This window comes from Lolium rigidum, chromosome 7 (assembly GCF_022539505.1).
Source record: "Lolium rigidum isolate FL_2022 chromosome 7, APGP_CSIRO_Lrig_0.1, whole genome shotgun sequence".
In the NCBI taxonomy this organism is placed as follows: Eukaryota; Viridiplantae; Streptophyta; class Magnoliopsida; order Poales; family Poaceae; genus Lolium; species Lolium rigidum.
In genome coordinates this window covers 262,522,953-262,537,619 of record NC_061514.1, presented here as the reverse complement: position 1 = coordinate 262,537,619, position 14,667 = coordinate 262,522,953, and the positions used below count along the sequence as shown (strand labels likewise).

The window sequence follows — 14,667 nt, the reverse complement described above, 5'->3', positions numbered from 1 at the left end:
GAGATGCATTGGGTTGGGACGCTAAAAATGTGTTAGCCATCGGTTGAAGGAAACGCAAGGGAGAAGAACTGGACTAACACATTTCATACGAAGTTCGATTGAATTCTGTATTTACACGCACAAATAAGTTTATGGAAAGACCGTAGCAAGGCATGGACATTCAACTAGTATTGTTCATATATACATCCCGTGAGATTGCAAAATTAAATTGGGAAGTATGTATAGAGCATATTCTACAGACTGTGTAGTTAAAAAATAGACGCAGAAGTAGGCTATGATTTCAAACAACATAATACAATAATTTATATATCCTATGGATACTACATATTATACACACAAATCTAAGAAGATGAACTCATTATCCAATTTCTACATCGCACGATACATGCATATAAATCCAAAATGTAAAAATAATTATAAACTACATGTATTATAAAAATACATCCCACATGTGTCGTGTAAGCTAACTTCATACTTCTAAGATGTATACAACGCGAAGTGTATAGAAAAATACATCCTATGAGCATATATATACTACTGCCTATATGTCCAGGATGTATAAACTACCAAAATCGTACATCCTGCAATTAACATACACATAAAAATGCTCTGATGTAAAAAAATGACAGACTACATGAACACATAAAACAATCTACACCGTGACTACATGGACGCACGTCCTGTGATCCAACCTACTAGATGAGAACCTCATTACTGCACACATAGCAACTAGATCATCCTCCTCGGTGGCTAATTTGAGTTTGAGCACAGCCGTTTTAGATGAGAAAAACATGGGTACATAAAAAATTAGCACCTCTATGACCAAAATTGAAAATCGCATCGAGCAAATGACAACCCAAAAATCAACATGAGCATGTAGAAAAAGTAAGCAAAAGTATTAAGCAATGTGTGTAAAGTAAACAATAGAATTATCCTTAGACAAAAGCATTGTTATTTTCTCCCTAGTAGCAACAACACATCTACAATCTTAGTAGTTCTCTTCCAGATTACTAGGCATGAACCCAGTATCGAGCATAAATACACCCTCTTGGAGTTACAAGCACATACTTGGCCAGAGCATCTACTAGCAACGGAAAGCATGCAAGATCACAAATAACACATGACAAGTCTATAATCGATCTCAACCATAGTATTTAATATTAATCGGATCCCAGCAAACACAACATGTAGCATTACATAAAGATGATCTTGATCATGATAGGCAGCTCACAAGATCTAAACATGATGCATAAATTGGAGAAGACAACCATCTAGCTACTGCTATGGACCCGTAGTCCAGAGATAAACTACTCACGCATCACTTTGGAGGCGGCATGACGATGTAGAGGCCTCCGGTGATGATCTCCCTCTCCGGCAGGGTGCCGGGAAGAGCTTCAGAACCCTCCCGAGCTAGGACCGGTGATGGCGGCCGCAACGGAAATTTTTGTGGATGGAGGCTCGAGTATTTAGGTTTTTTTCGAACAGGTGAATAAATAGGCGGAGGAGCGAGGTCGGTGGGTTCCCGAGAGGCCCACACCACCCCATGGCGCGGCCAGGGCTTAGGCCGCACCAAGGGCAGGTGAGGCTGCCTCGTAGCGCTTCTTCGTCTCCCCTCCGGACTCCGTCTTCATTACAGTAAAATAGGAACTTTAGATTTTGTTTCGTCCAATTCAAAGAATATTTCCTGTATAACTTTTTTGAAATACAAAACATCAGAAAATAGGGAACTGGCAGTGTGGCATCTTGTCAATAGGTTAGTTCCGAAACATGTATAAAAGTGCAACGAAGTGTAAACAAAACATATAGAAATTGGTGTAGAACAAGCATGGCATCAAAAATTATAGTTACATTTGCAACGTATCAATTATACACAGGTTTGGTCCAGTCGCGGAGGAACATATCACACCATTTTCTGGAAACCAAGTTGCTCTCATGCGCCTCCAATGGTATGGAGCGTCGAAAAAATATAGAGGAGTGTAGGATTGGCATCATGAGAGGTTATTGAAGAACAAGAAAGATGAAGAGCTCATGTTCCCCAAATTCAAATGAATTATTTATATTTTAAGAAAGTTGAAACAAATTCTACATGTGCATATTGATGAGTTCTACATATTTGCAACATATTATTGGAAAATACTTACTTGTGTAGGCTACACAAAAAAAGATAAATCAACAAGTAGAGGAGTGTTGGATTGCCATTATCAGGGTGTTGATGTGTATTAGTGGATTGCACAAGCCCTTTCCATCACTATGAACTTTTGTTTGCATGGGCTAATACATGAAACTTGACATGGTATCACCGTCTAGTTTCTTGAGTTTAAGTCCTAACTTTTACAGTTTATCCTAAAATTATTGTTGCCTCCTCTCATACCCCCGAGTCACCATTCTACGTACAAGACCTTTTGAGGCTATCTCTCAGTCTATACATGTTGACTTGTCATCCCAGTCCCACGTGAGGCTAATGTTAAAGTGTATACGTGAATTGCACTAGCCCTTTTCATCCGTTCGAACTTTTGGTTACATTGACAACATATACACTTCAACATTGAGGTTTTTGAAGAACAAAGAAGAGCAAAATCTCATCTTCATGAAAGGCCTTGATGACATTCCAATTGCTCATAGTTCGAGTACATGCGTGATCGGTTTCATGGGTGTTTCCTTCAGCGGTGGCTTCGGTGGTGGTGGCTTCAGTGATGATGCTAGCTTCAATAAAATTGTTAGGAGAGACGATGATGACAATGACAACTCCATCACGTGATCTCTCTATGCGCGCTTGCTGAAACATTTGATTTTCTTATTTGTGTTTAGATTGTGCTATCGGTTTGTATGAACTACGACACACTACCTTGTTTAAACCGTGCTCCCAGTTTATGTTAGATGTGTTTGTTTGATTTACGAAATCATGTGTATATATTTGACATGTATATGAGATGTAGCGACGTAGAGGTGAGCGCAACAAGTTTTGAGATTCTTAGGGCTGAAAAACAGCTTTATCTCCCAAAATGCTCCTCCCCACACATAAAATACTCAGGACACAAACTCACATTTTGGAGAAGGCCTTACACACTGATAAAATGTATATTTCTAATAGTGTCCTTATATACGAGAGTGGAAAAATGGAGGCCGAGCTACATGTAATTTTTTTAAACACTTAAATTCGAATTTCAAAAGTTTTAAAAATCTAAAAAAATCGTAGAGGTAACCAATGATATATACGATAAACATGTAAAATATCAGTACATACTACTTTATATTCTAGGCTATACAAAAATGACAAACTTTGACTTTGGCAAATTATGTAGCCTATAATACAAAGTAGTTTATATTACAATTTTACAAGTTAGCAGTGTTCATCATTGGCTACCTCTAGGATTTTATTTTATACTTATAAAGTTTTAAAATATAAATTCTAAGTGCTTTAAAATAAAGAGCTACTTATATCTCGGCCTCCATTTTGATTCTCCCTTGCATACACAAAACTTTTCCCATTGCATACAACTTTTTGAAATTTACAAGATATCGGCCTCCGCCTTGCTCGATTCTCACGCCACGCTGCCTCAAAAACCCTGAAACCCCCTCTCCTCCTTTTCCATCCCAATCCAGCAAATCCCCCATTCCCCCACATCCGCCGTTCCTCCACGCGCCGCGACCTCCCGTCCCGGAACCTTCTCGATGCTTCTCTCCCGGAGGTTCTCCTCCGCCCTCGCCCGCTCCCCCTTCCTCGCGAGGTGCCCCCTTCCACCACGGCCTCCTCCGACCTCCCGCACCCTGCCACGCCGCCTCATGTCCTCCTCGTCGTCCGGGTGGCACCACTCTTCCCATCCCCCGCCGCCGCCCCCTCCGCCGCCGCGGTCCTTCTCCGACAAGGTATCCCCCTACTAATTATCCGACGCTGGGCTATCCGGTTCTCTCCCCTCCACCCAGCGCTTACTGCTGCTCTGCGCGGCATTGCAGGACCAGCTGTTCCGGGGGCTGGAGGCGGCGCTGGGCACGACGTTCACCGCCGACCCTCTGGCGCCTCCCCCGGACCCGATGATCCTCGTCATCAGTGGCCCCAGCGGCGTCGGCAAGGATGCCGTCATCAAGGTGATACTACCAATATACATACCTTACTTGCAATGCGGGGTCGTTTTGCGTTCGTTCGTTTTGGTTGCGTGCTCGGCGTTGTAATTTCGGGGTGGGTTGTTCACCAGAGGCTGCAAGAGGAGAGGGAGGAGATCCACTTTGTCGTCACCGCGACGAGCAGGGCGATTCGGCCGGGTGAGGTTGACGGGAAGGACTATCACTTCGTCACCAAAGAGGAATTCCTCACCATGATTGAGAGGCAGGAGTTGCTTGAGTATGCGCTCGTTTACGGGGAGTACAAGGGGATCCCCAAGCAGCAGGTGAGCCACTACTTTGCTTTTGTTATTTTGCTTATACCAGAATGATCTGCTTAAGGTACACTGATGTCTAAGGATGTCTGTAACTGAACCAGATTTGCTCAATGTTTCAGTGAACCAATTTGATGTACTAGACAACTTACCACGTTCGTTAAACAATTGTTTGTCTAGTAAAGTTGAGTCAATTAATTTGGGATGGAGGGAGTATGAGTTTTCTGCAAACTTATTGCGTTTCGAAAAGACAAACAAACTGTCTTGTGTTGAAGACAAGGGTTAACTAGCTGAAATGCGAGTCAAGCAAGTCTATGAAATACTTGCCTTATTGTATTTGAGGGATTGCTTGATACTTATATGGAGATATCCTCTTAATGCTTGCTAATATTTACAACTTTGTAGCATACTCACCATTATGCTGTATATTTACTGTTGTATGGAGTAGCTTTAACCATTATAACGTCTGTACATATTGTTGAAGGCTAATGGGACCAATGCTCACTGTAGGCACAAACTGGTTTCATGCTTCTTTCCCAGTTGTTCATGCTAATGCGAGATAATGCACATCCTGTACTGTTTGGTTACCTGTCTTTTTTGTTCTTGGTGGTAATCCTGACCTATTTTCTGATAACTGAACAAGAATACACATAGTGTAGAATACAGATTTTCTGATCACAGGACACCACACCACATATCCAACCTAATGACACAAACATTTTATTCTAAGGCACACAGAAAACTCCATTTGGTCATAGAACTAGCAAATTCCAAAATTTATGTTCTGACTTTTAGCAGTAAAATGTTTTATTAGGTGATTGATCCAGCTTGATAAAGTGAAACTGATAAGATTTATTCCATTTGACCTGCAGATCCGTGATTACATGGCCAAAGGACATGACATTGTCTTGAGAGTGGACATTCAAGGAGCAGCAACTTTGAAACACATACTCGGCGAGTCTGCGATTTTCATCTTTCTAGTTGCAGAGAGCGAAGAGGCGCTTGTCAAAAGGCTAATTCACCGTAAAACAGAAACACCAGATATGCTTCTTGTTAGAATTGCAACAGCCAGAGAAGAGGTGAGGCGGATGAAACATTTTGACTACGTAGTTGTCAATGCTGAAGGCAAGCTTGAGGATGCTGTTAAACAGGTGGAGTCTATCATTGATGCTGAGAAGGCAAAAGTTCACAGGCGTAGTGTCAAAATCTAGTTAAGCCTCCTGTTTAAATAAATTCAAGTTTGATCTAGTGCGGAAGAAATTAGGACTGACATTGGTATGTAAGTTTGCGACAGTTAGCCAGAAAGTTCAGTGGAATGCTAATTCATGAGAATTTTACATAGTGAGGTATCCCAGAGACATCATAGTTTTCTGTCTCACACTGTCATACCATACAACAGCAATGTGCTTGATCCTTGTAAGTTGAAAGAACTCTGTAAAACTGAACCAAACTTTTATTTGACACAAGTGCAACAAGAGCTGTCAATTGTGTGCAATGCTGATATCCTCTTGATTCACAAGCTTTACTGAATTACTGGTGAAACTAACTTCTATTTATACATTGAAACATAAAACAAAAATAGTTTTGTTACGTAGTTTTGCAACAAGAGAAGAAATGGAACATCACAAGAAGAAATGCACAACAACGCGAGGGCCTCTTTGATTCGTAGGATTTCCTGAACTCAAGATAATAACACATGAGTAGCAGTGACATGACATACACTCTTGAATGTTGAATCCCCTATAGGATTTGAAAAAGTTTATGAATTTGCATCAATATTGTTTGATACGCCGCAGTAAAAACAGCATGCCTCGGTGAAAATGAAACTCCACATTCCAAAGAACTACATTTTGTCCACCTTTTTTTTTTTACATCAACCCACTTTTATGTCATTCATCAACAGTAGAAGTCTCCTCGGAAACAAAAATTAACCCAAGAATTAGGTTGAGGGGGTTATTATACTAAGATAGATTGCCCTCATATTGGAGCGCAAAATAGCTAACTTTACACTAGTAATTAAGAAAGAATACAACCTGACATGATTTTTTGAGTTGTCACTAGATTTTATTGCTAGGGTTTTGCTGGATATGTGATTTTATTGATTTTTCCAGTTGTCACTAGATTTATTTTTCCATTTTATTGATACGACTAGCAGCACCTATACTTTTTTCTCTCTCAGAAATAAATCCATAAATAATCTGTAGCCACTTTTCCGCGACCGTGCCGCGTGCGCTACGTTGTTGCAACTCCGCTGGCTTTCCTCTCCCTTTCTCTTCCCCGCTAGCGCTAGGTCGCCGAGTCAACATCCACCACTACCATCACCGCCGGCAGCAGCACCCGGCGGCCTGCGCAGCTACTCCCCTTCACCCCAAAACCCAGCCGCTCCCGCTCCCGCCTCACCCAAAGCTCAAGCTAGCGCCCATGGGGATCGCGGACGCCGTGCAGGCCTACACGGGCCTCTCGCCCGCCGCCGCCGTCACCGTCCTGGCGCTCATGCTCGCCACCTACCTCATCGTCTCCACCCTCTTCGTCTCCCCTGACGCCGCGCCTCCCAAGCCTGCTCAGCAGCAGGAGCGGGGCACGGAGGCCGAGGCGGAGGCGGAGCCGTTCGTGCCGCCGTTCCCGGACCCTGTGCAGGTGGGCGAGATCACGCTCGACCAGCTCAGGGCCTACGACGGCAAGGACCCCGCCAAGTCCATCCTCATCGCCATCCGCGGCCAGGTCTACGACGTCTCGCGCGGGAGGTGAGGGCTTGGTTGCGTTGTACTACTGTAGATTGTTGTTATGCTCTGATTTGAGTGCGCATTGACCTGAGCTTACAGATGTAAATAGTGCAAATCATGACCAAGTTCGAATAATTGGACTAGCTAAGGGAAATAAGTTAGAAGCAGTGTTAGTGCAAACGAAGCACGTTGATGTGGAGTGGAAAGTAAAAGTACTCATCCAAGTTGGATGGCGTGGTGCTCCAAGCAAGATATCTTAGGTTGTGCGAGACTGTTAGTAACTTTAAGGATAATCTATTTGGTTCCATTTGATTGGGACTTGACTCGGCATGATAGTCAATTGACATGACCAAATGGATTATAATCAATGGACATGATAGGCAATACTCAGTGCTCTGTACTTTCAGCTTTACTCATTTTTCGACTTCAGCTATGGTGGTAGATTGTGCAATTTTTTGTCGTTTGATGCACAAGAGCTGGGAGTCTTAGGTCCATTTTAGCTATAACATCGTGTTAGACTTACTTGAGTGCAGTACTGAACGTGTTCATTCATTAATACTGCAAACTATATATGTCAAACTGTTTATATCATTCATGATATATCACACAGAGCGTGACTTAAACTGCAAGGAGTGGCAAGACATCTTGGCCTCCCTTGCCCTTATTTTACTCTTAAATGCAATAGAAAACAATATGAATCTGTCAACCTAAAGAACATATTGAGCATACAATTCTCTCTGTCAACCACTCACGGGAGTTCTGAAGCTAAAACCCATTGTATTCGAGAGATATCCACTGCTGTAATGATTTGCAAAGTGCTTTTTCATTCGGACCGTGGACTGATGCTCAATTAAAGTATGCTACTGTTAGGAAAACGACTACAACGATTGTTTGTGAACTGTAAAAGTATCATATCGATTGTTGTAACGTCCCTGAAAATATCCAATATTAGTTTTGCCTGTTGTTTTTGTGTTTGTGCATTTTTGTCCCTAAGACTATTTTGCCAAAACCCTATTTTGGTTTTTGCTAAATTATCCTGACGGTTTTATAAAACCCTCCAGTCTCTTTATAAACCATCCGGATAATTTAGCAAAAACCAAAATAGGGTTTTAGCAAAATAATTTTAGAAAAAAATGCACAAACACAAAAAACAACAGGCAAAACTAATATTGGATATTTTCTGAGACGTTACAATTGTCAACTCTGCATCACTTTTTATGCTATCTTAGAACCTTAGTGCACCTAAGGTGATGTAATGGTCCTTTTATTTAGATTATGCTCTGGTTTGGTCAGGGCTTAGTGTGGACCGATATGCGCATTGAGCTGATTTTAAGCTTGAATAGTTTGATTACTAGGGGGAATAAGTAGCAGCAGTGTTATTGCAAGCTAATAGGGAGTGGTAAGAGCTGATCCAAGTTGGATCACCTACAGCTCTAAGCAAGATATATAATGCTAGTACACTGTGGGTATGTTATCAAACTTTGTTTTTTGAGCAAGATGTTATCAAACTTGTGGTATATGGATAGTCCATTTGATTGAGACATGATGCTTGAGTGTTAACAGGTTGAGGGGGTTATACTAGGACATGAAGCTCTTGTTTCTCTTAAATTGTTGACTGTAAGATGATAAACTTTACAGAAATAGCGAGGAATCTACAGTATTCTGGTGCAAGTTTGAGCAACCTGACATTGTTTGCCTAGTTCTTAACTTATAAGATTTTGTTGTCAGCGTGTTGCTGGACATTTGATTATTCTTGGATACTTAGATCAGATGTGTTTGATTGAATCTATCATACTGTCAACTGTCAATCACTTCTCAACATAGGATACAACTATACATTATGCACTTTTGTTGTTGTTTGATGCACAAAATCTGGTAGTCTTGGGTTTATTTTATATATAACATCGATTAGCTCACTTAAGTGCAGTATTCTAGGTGATCATTCATTAATACTGTAAATTTAATATCTCGAACTGTTTGTATCAATAAGTGGGAGGACATGTCCTTTTTTGCCCTTATATTACACTTGAATGCAATAAAAAGAAGGAATATGGAAATATTCGATCTTCAGCACAAAAAGTGTCCTTGAATGCAATAGAAAAGGAAATAAGAGTTGATTGGATTGTCAAGTTAAAAACATGTTGACATGTTGTGCTTACTCTTGTCTCTTTGAACCGCTTACAGGAGCTCTGAAGCTAAACTCCATTTAGTTAAGAGCTATTAATTGCTGTAACGTTTTGATGAAGTGAATTTTAATTTGTACTCCTGCCAGATGCTCAATTAGTCTATGCTGCTATAGGAAAAAAACAACTACATCAATGGTTGGCAACTTTTGAGTTAAAAGGGTATCATATTATGAATTGTTGTATTTCAACTCCCGTCACTTTATGCTATCTTTATGATTGACTGTATTTCAACTCCCCTATCAGTTTATGCTATCTTATATGGTGTTTTTTGGTTTTTTTTTCTAGCTGCCATTGTTCCATATTCAGTTGCTTGTACACGCGTTCTTTATTCAGTAGCATATATTCTTATTGTCTTAGTGATCATAAGTTACCATGCGTCATCTTTCCTTGTTTAGGTCAGCGACTGTTTGTAAAATAGTAATAATTTAGATATGCTTTGATTTGGTTGTCCGGTTGTCTGCAATTGTATTACATATGCTTTGATTTGGTCAGGGCTTAGTGTGGACTGAGATGCGTATTGAGCTGAGCTTCCTAGAGGGAAATAAAGCGTGCCAAGGTTGAGCAATTGGACTACTAAAGGGAGATAGTTAGCAGCAGTTTTAGTATAAGCATAGCAATTTAACATGGAGTGGTAAGAGCTGATCTAAATTGGACGAGAAGTTGCTCTAAGCGAGATATACTATGTATGCTACTGTACTAAATTTAAGTATGCTATTAAGGTGTCAATAATCCATTTGGGTCCATTTGATTGGGACATGAGGCATGCTCTTCACGGGGTGAGAACCAGTAAAAACCATGTCAGATTGCTCAATTGGTCGAACAATTTATGGGAAAAAGGGTCGAGTGGTGGTTTGTTACAATTGTCTCTTCAAACCCCTCATGGGAGCTCTGACATTAAACTCCATTTCTAATTAGGAGCTACCAACTGTGGAAATACCCAGCGTACATATTATAAAGGGCTATTTCAAAGTTTCAGAAAAAAATTGAAATAAAGTTTTGCATGTACATATTATCTTGATACTTACCTGTGCAATTTTTGAACTTAAATATGATTTTATGTGGCCTACACAAAATGACAAAATGTCCAAATTACACTATAATGTTTGGAATTAACTGTTCATAGAAATACAAAATTCCATTTTCTCCCTTTGTGTAGGCCACATACAGTATAAGAGTCAAGATAATATGTACATGCGTGAATTATTTCAATTTTGTCTGAAACTTTGAAATGGCAATTTTTTTTTTGAATTTTAAAACAAATGGGTCTAGGTATACCTGTGTCCACCAAATCCACACCGCTATCAACTGCTCTAATGATTTGATCACGCGAAATTTTCATTCAGACTTTTGCCAAATGCTCAATTACAGTATGCTACTTATTAGGAAAAATGGCTTCAAAAATTGTTGGAAACTGTTAACTTGAAATGGTATTATAGTTTCTTATTTATTGTGCGATGTATCTCAACCCTGCATCACTTTTTATTCCAACTTACATTTCTTAGTCTTAGTGCACCTAATATGCTGTACTGTGCCATTATTTTCTGCTTCATGGCTTCTAGCGTCAACATGTTTCCTTGTTTGGTTGCTACTAGTATCAATCTTATTTTTTTGTAGAATATATTCTTGTTATTTTGGTGACCATAGTTATCATGTGCCATCTCTCCTTGTTTAGATCCACGTTTGTCTGTTTAATATTACAGTATATTCTAGTTGGTGAAGTCATTTGGTACTCTAGTTTAGTGTGCTATTGTTTTATTCTGCTGTCTGCAATTAGTAGTGCACTAGTACAAACCTACTGACGGTTACCCTTGAAGGCCTTGCTTTGTTGAAGTATTGTTCGTCTTATTAGTACTTTGGTGTGTTGTTTCAACAGACAGCAAGCATATTCTTCTTATTCATATCTGAGACTGTCTTGGTTCTTAGCTCTAGAGTTCATACCGCAGGTCTCTAGGTGGCATTCACTTGACCCAAATACTACCAAGGAATTAGGTATGTAGGTATGAATCCTTGATACAATCTTCCGCAAGTGGGGGTCTTGTGGATCTGGGTTTCCGATTTGAACTGAGTACTTGTGCACTGTACCGCGGCTTGTGTCAGTGTTTGGCTGTTGCATCAGATCAGATGTTTTAGTAGGCTGAGTACGCTTCCAGCGTCCACATGAGTCTAAAATTAGATCCATTTTGTTGTTGCCTTTTGTCAGATTTATAGTTTCCTTTCATGATCACCATACTTGCTAGGACTGGATGCAGTAGGATCTTAGCTTCAAGGCTGTGTACTAGTGCACTATTAATTATTCATGACTTGTCTTTTGTTTTACTCGGGCTGTTTTATGGGCCTCACGAACTGTATTCCTTGTTTGCCGGGAGGGATGCAAATATTAGTTATTAGATGCGCAAAATTTTGGGAGTCTCAGGTCCATTTTAGAACATCTAGCAATGCTTTGATTCATTATACTGTAAACGTGATATCGCAAACTGTTTATATCATCCATCACAAGGCACTCTTATAACATAACTTGAAGTACAACAAGAGGCAATACAGATCCTTGTTTGCCCTTATATTAGCCTGAAATGCAATAACAAAAGCAAGCGGGAATGAGTGGGTTGTCAGATTAAAGAACATATTGTGCTTACAATTGTCTCTTCAACCACTCATGGGAGCTCTGAAGTTAAAGTCTGTTTTTAATTGAATGCTATCAACTGCCGTCGCGATTCGATGATGTAGCGAAATTTCCATCCAGTCTTCTGCCAGATGCTCAATTACAGAAAAATGACTACTGTACAAGAATTGTTGAAAACTGTTAACTTGAAACGGCATATATTCTAATACTTATTGCGTGCTGCATTTCAACTATGCATCACTTTTAGTGCACATAATGTAATGTAATGTTGTCCTATTGTTTTCTGGTTTCTTCATTGTCTTGTAGCACCAACGTTTCCATGTCTGGTTGCTGTATCCATCTTATTTCTTCTATAGAGTTTATTCTTGTTATTTTTAGTGACCATACTTATCATGTGCCACATCTCCCTTGTTTAGCTCCACGATTGTCTGTAAATAGTATATTCTAGTAGCCTACTCCCTCTGATCGTTTTTAATCGACGCCGGACACTGCCTGGGTGCATGTTCGCGTTGCTACACTCCGCGTCGATTAAACACGATCGGATGTAGTAGTTGGTGAAGCCATTTGGTACTGTAACTTAGTGTGGAATTGTTTTTCCTGCTGTCTGTAATTAGTAGTACACTAGTACACAGCCTTGATGGCTTTGCTTTGTTACACTATTATTCGTCTTGTTAGTAATTTGGTATGTTGTTTCAACAGACAGCAAGCATATTCTTCTTATTCATTGCTGACACTATCTTGACTTTTTAGCTCTATAGTTAATAGTGTAGTTCTCTACCTGGTATTCATTTGGCCCCAAATACTGCCAAGGAATCAGGTATGTAGGTCTGAATCCTTGATACAAGGGGTCTTGTGGATCTGAGTTTCAGATTTGAGCAGGGTACTTGTGCGCTTTACTGTGACTAGTGTCAGTGCTTTGGCTGCTTGCATCAGATGTTTTGTTAGGCTGAGCATTGCTTCGTGTGTCCACATGAGTCTGAAATGAGATCCAATTTTCTTTTTTTTATCTTCTGTCAGATTTGTAGTTTCCTTTCACAACCATCATACTTTTTAGGACTCTGATGCAGTGGGATCTTAGATCCGTGACTGGTCTATCTTAATCATTCGTGACTGGTTTAACTTGAAATGGTATTATAGTTTCTTATTTATTATGCGATGTATCTCAATCCTGCATCACTTTTTTATTCGAACTTACATTTCTGTCTTAGTGCATCTAATGCGATATACTGTGCTGTTATTTTTTTGCTTTCTTCATGGCTTCTAGCGCCAACATGTTTCCTTGTTTGGTTGCTAGTATCCATCTTATTTCTTTTGTAGAATATATTATGTGCCATCTCTCCTTGTTTAGCACCACGTTTGTTTGTAAAATATTACAGTATATTCTAGTTGGTGAAGTCATTTGGTAGTCTAGTTTAGTGTGCTATTGTTTATCCTGCCGTCTGCAATTAGTAGTACACTTGTACAAACCTACTGACGGTTACCCTTGAAGGCCTTGCTTGTTAAACTATTGTTCGTCTTATAAGTACTGTACTTTGGTATGCTGTTTCAACAGACAGCAAGCATATTCTTATTAATTTCTGGGACTGTCTTGGCTCTTAGCTCTAGAGTTCATACTGTAGTGTTCTCTAGCGGGTATTCACTTGGCCCAAATACTGCCAAGGAATTAGGTATCTAGGTCTGAATTCTTCATACAATCTTCCGCGAGAGGGGTCTTGAGGATCTAAGTTTCAGATTTGAGGTGGGTACTTGTGCGCTGTACTGTGACAGTGTCAGTGCTTTGTCTGCTTGCATCAGATGTTTTATTAGTTCGAGCATGCTTCACATGAGTCTGAAATGAGATCCAATTTTTTTTTTTTTTTTGTGTTCTGTCAGATTTATAGTTCCCTTTCATGACCATCATACTTGCTAGGACTCTGATGCATCTTACTGTAGATCCGTGACTGGTCCATCTTAATTATTCATGACTTTTCTTTTGTTTTACTCAGGCTGTTCTATGGACCTCAAGGACCGTATTCCTTGTTTGCCGGGAGGGATGCATCTCGGGCCCTGGCATTGATGTCATTTGACCTTAATGACCTGACTGGAGACCTAGAAGGCCTAAGCCCAGACGAACTGGAGGTTTTACAGGACTGGGAAGAGAAATTTAAGGAGAGGTACCCTCTGGTGGGTCACCTTCCTTCTGACGACGCAACAGCTGGTGGTGATCAGAAGGGCGCTGAGCCCGTCGATCACGAGGAAGAGAACGCCTAACTCCCATGGTGGGTACCTGTCGTCTCGGTTGGCTGGTCCTCTGTCTTTTGTTACTGGATCGCAAGCGGTAGATCTGATGCGCTGATGGATAGGTGGTGGTGTTTGTTTGCTTGCTTGCTTGCCGCATGAGTGTTCTCGCGTGACTGATGTACTAGCTGCGTGACTGATGTACTAGCTGCTTTCTCCATCCGCTTTACTTTGGTTGGTGTGTAGGAGTGGATAAGCGGGGGAGAAATTTTGGTTTTGATTGACAGGGAAACTTTGAGATGCCACAGATGATGTGTATATGCTTTGATTCGCGCCATAATTGGGGGCTTAATTATCGTACTCGAGACGGTGATGATGATATTGCTGGCGATTTTAAGCGCCATATTTTGCCCAACCACACTGCATCGCTCCGTTTCTTTTGGGCATTGTCGGGGAACAGCATCCATTGTTTTCTCTTCTGTCCTTTTTTTGCGTTGTTTTCTCTTCTGCTATAGTAGAATTGGAATCTCGATGCGGAGAAATCAGGA

The 14,667-nt window shown here is 40.5% G+C and overlaps 2 protein-coding genes across 2 annotated transcripts; both read left to right on the top strand.

Moving 5' to 3' along the window:
* The first annotated feature begins 3,672 nt into the window (after window positions 1–3,672).
* On the top strand, window positions 3,673–5,868 carry LOC124672698 (guanylate kinase 2, chloroplastic/mitochondrial-like). Its single transcript, XM_047208888.1, has 4 exons — window positions 3,673–3,867; window positions 3,955–4,086; window positions 4,194–4,385; window positions 5,246–5,868. Exons 1-4 carry the CDS (start codon window positions 3,673–3,675, stop codon window positions 5,582–5,584), a joined length of 858 nt encoding a protein of 285 aa, XP_047064844.1. The 3' UTR covers window positions 5,585–5,868.
* A 311-nt stretch (window positions 5,869–6,179) lies between these two features.
* On the top strand, window positions 6,180–14,437 carry LOC124672697 (membrane steroid-binding protein 2-like). The gene is made up of 3 exons (XM_047208887.1): window positions 6,180–6,187; window positions 6,578–7,117; window positions 13,888–14,437. Exons 1-3 carry the CDS (start codon window positions 6,180–6,182, stop codon window positions 14,150–14,152), a joined length of 813 nt encoding a protein of 270 aa, XP_047064843.1. The 3' UTR covers window positions 14,153–14,437.
* Window positions 14,438–14,667: the final 230 nt, after the last annotated feature.

What these genes read in the sequence shown, in the direction of transcription:
- LOC124672698 (XM_047208888.1), top strand. Translation starts at nt 3,673, where the DNA reads ATGCTTCTCTCCCGGAGGTTCTCCTCCGCCCTCGCCCGCTCCCCCTTC. An exon ending in GCAAGGATGCCGTCATCAAG is followed by an intron (nt 4,087 to 4,193) that starts GTGATACTACCA and finishes GTTGTTCACCAG; the next exon opens with AGGCTGCAAGAGGAGAGGGA. An exon ending in AGGGGATCCCCAAGCAGCAG is followed by an intron (nt 4,386 to 5,245) that starts GTGAGCCACTAC and finishes TTTGACCTGCAG; the next exon opens with ATCCGTGATTACATGGCCAA.
- LOC124672697 (XM_047208887.1), top strand. An exon ending in TACGACGTCTCGCGCGGGAG is followed by an intron (nt 7,118 to 13,887) that starts GTGAGGGCTTGG and finishes TGTTTTACTCAG; the next exon opens with GCTGTTCTATGGACCTCAAG.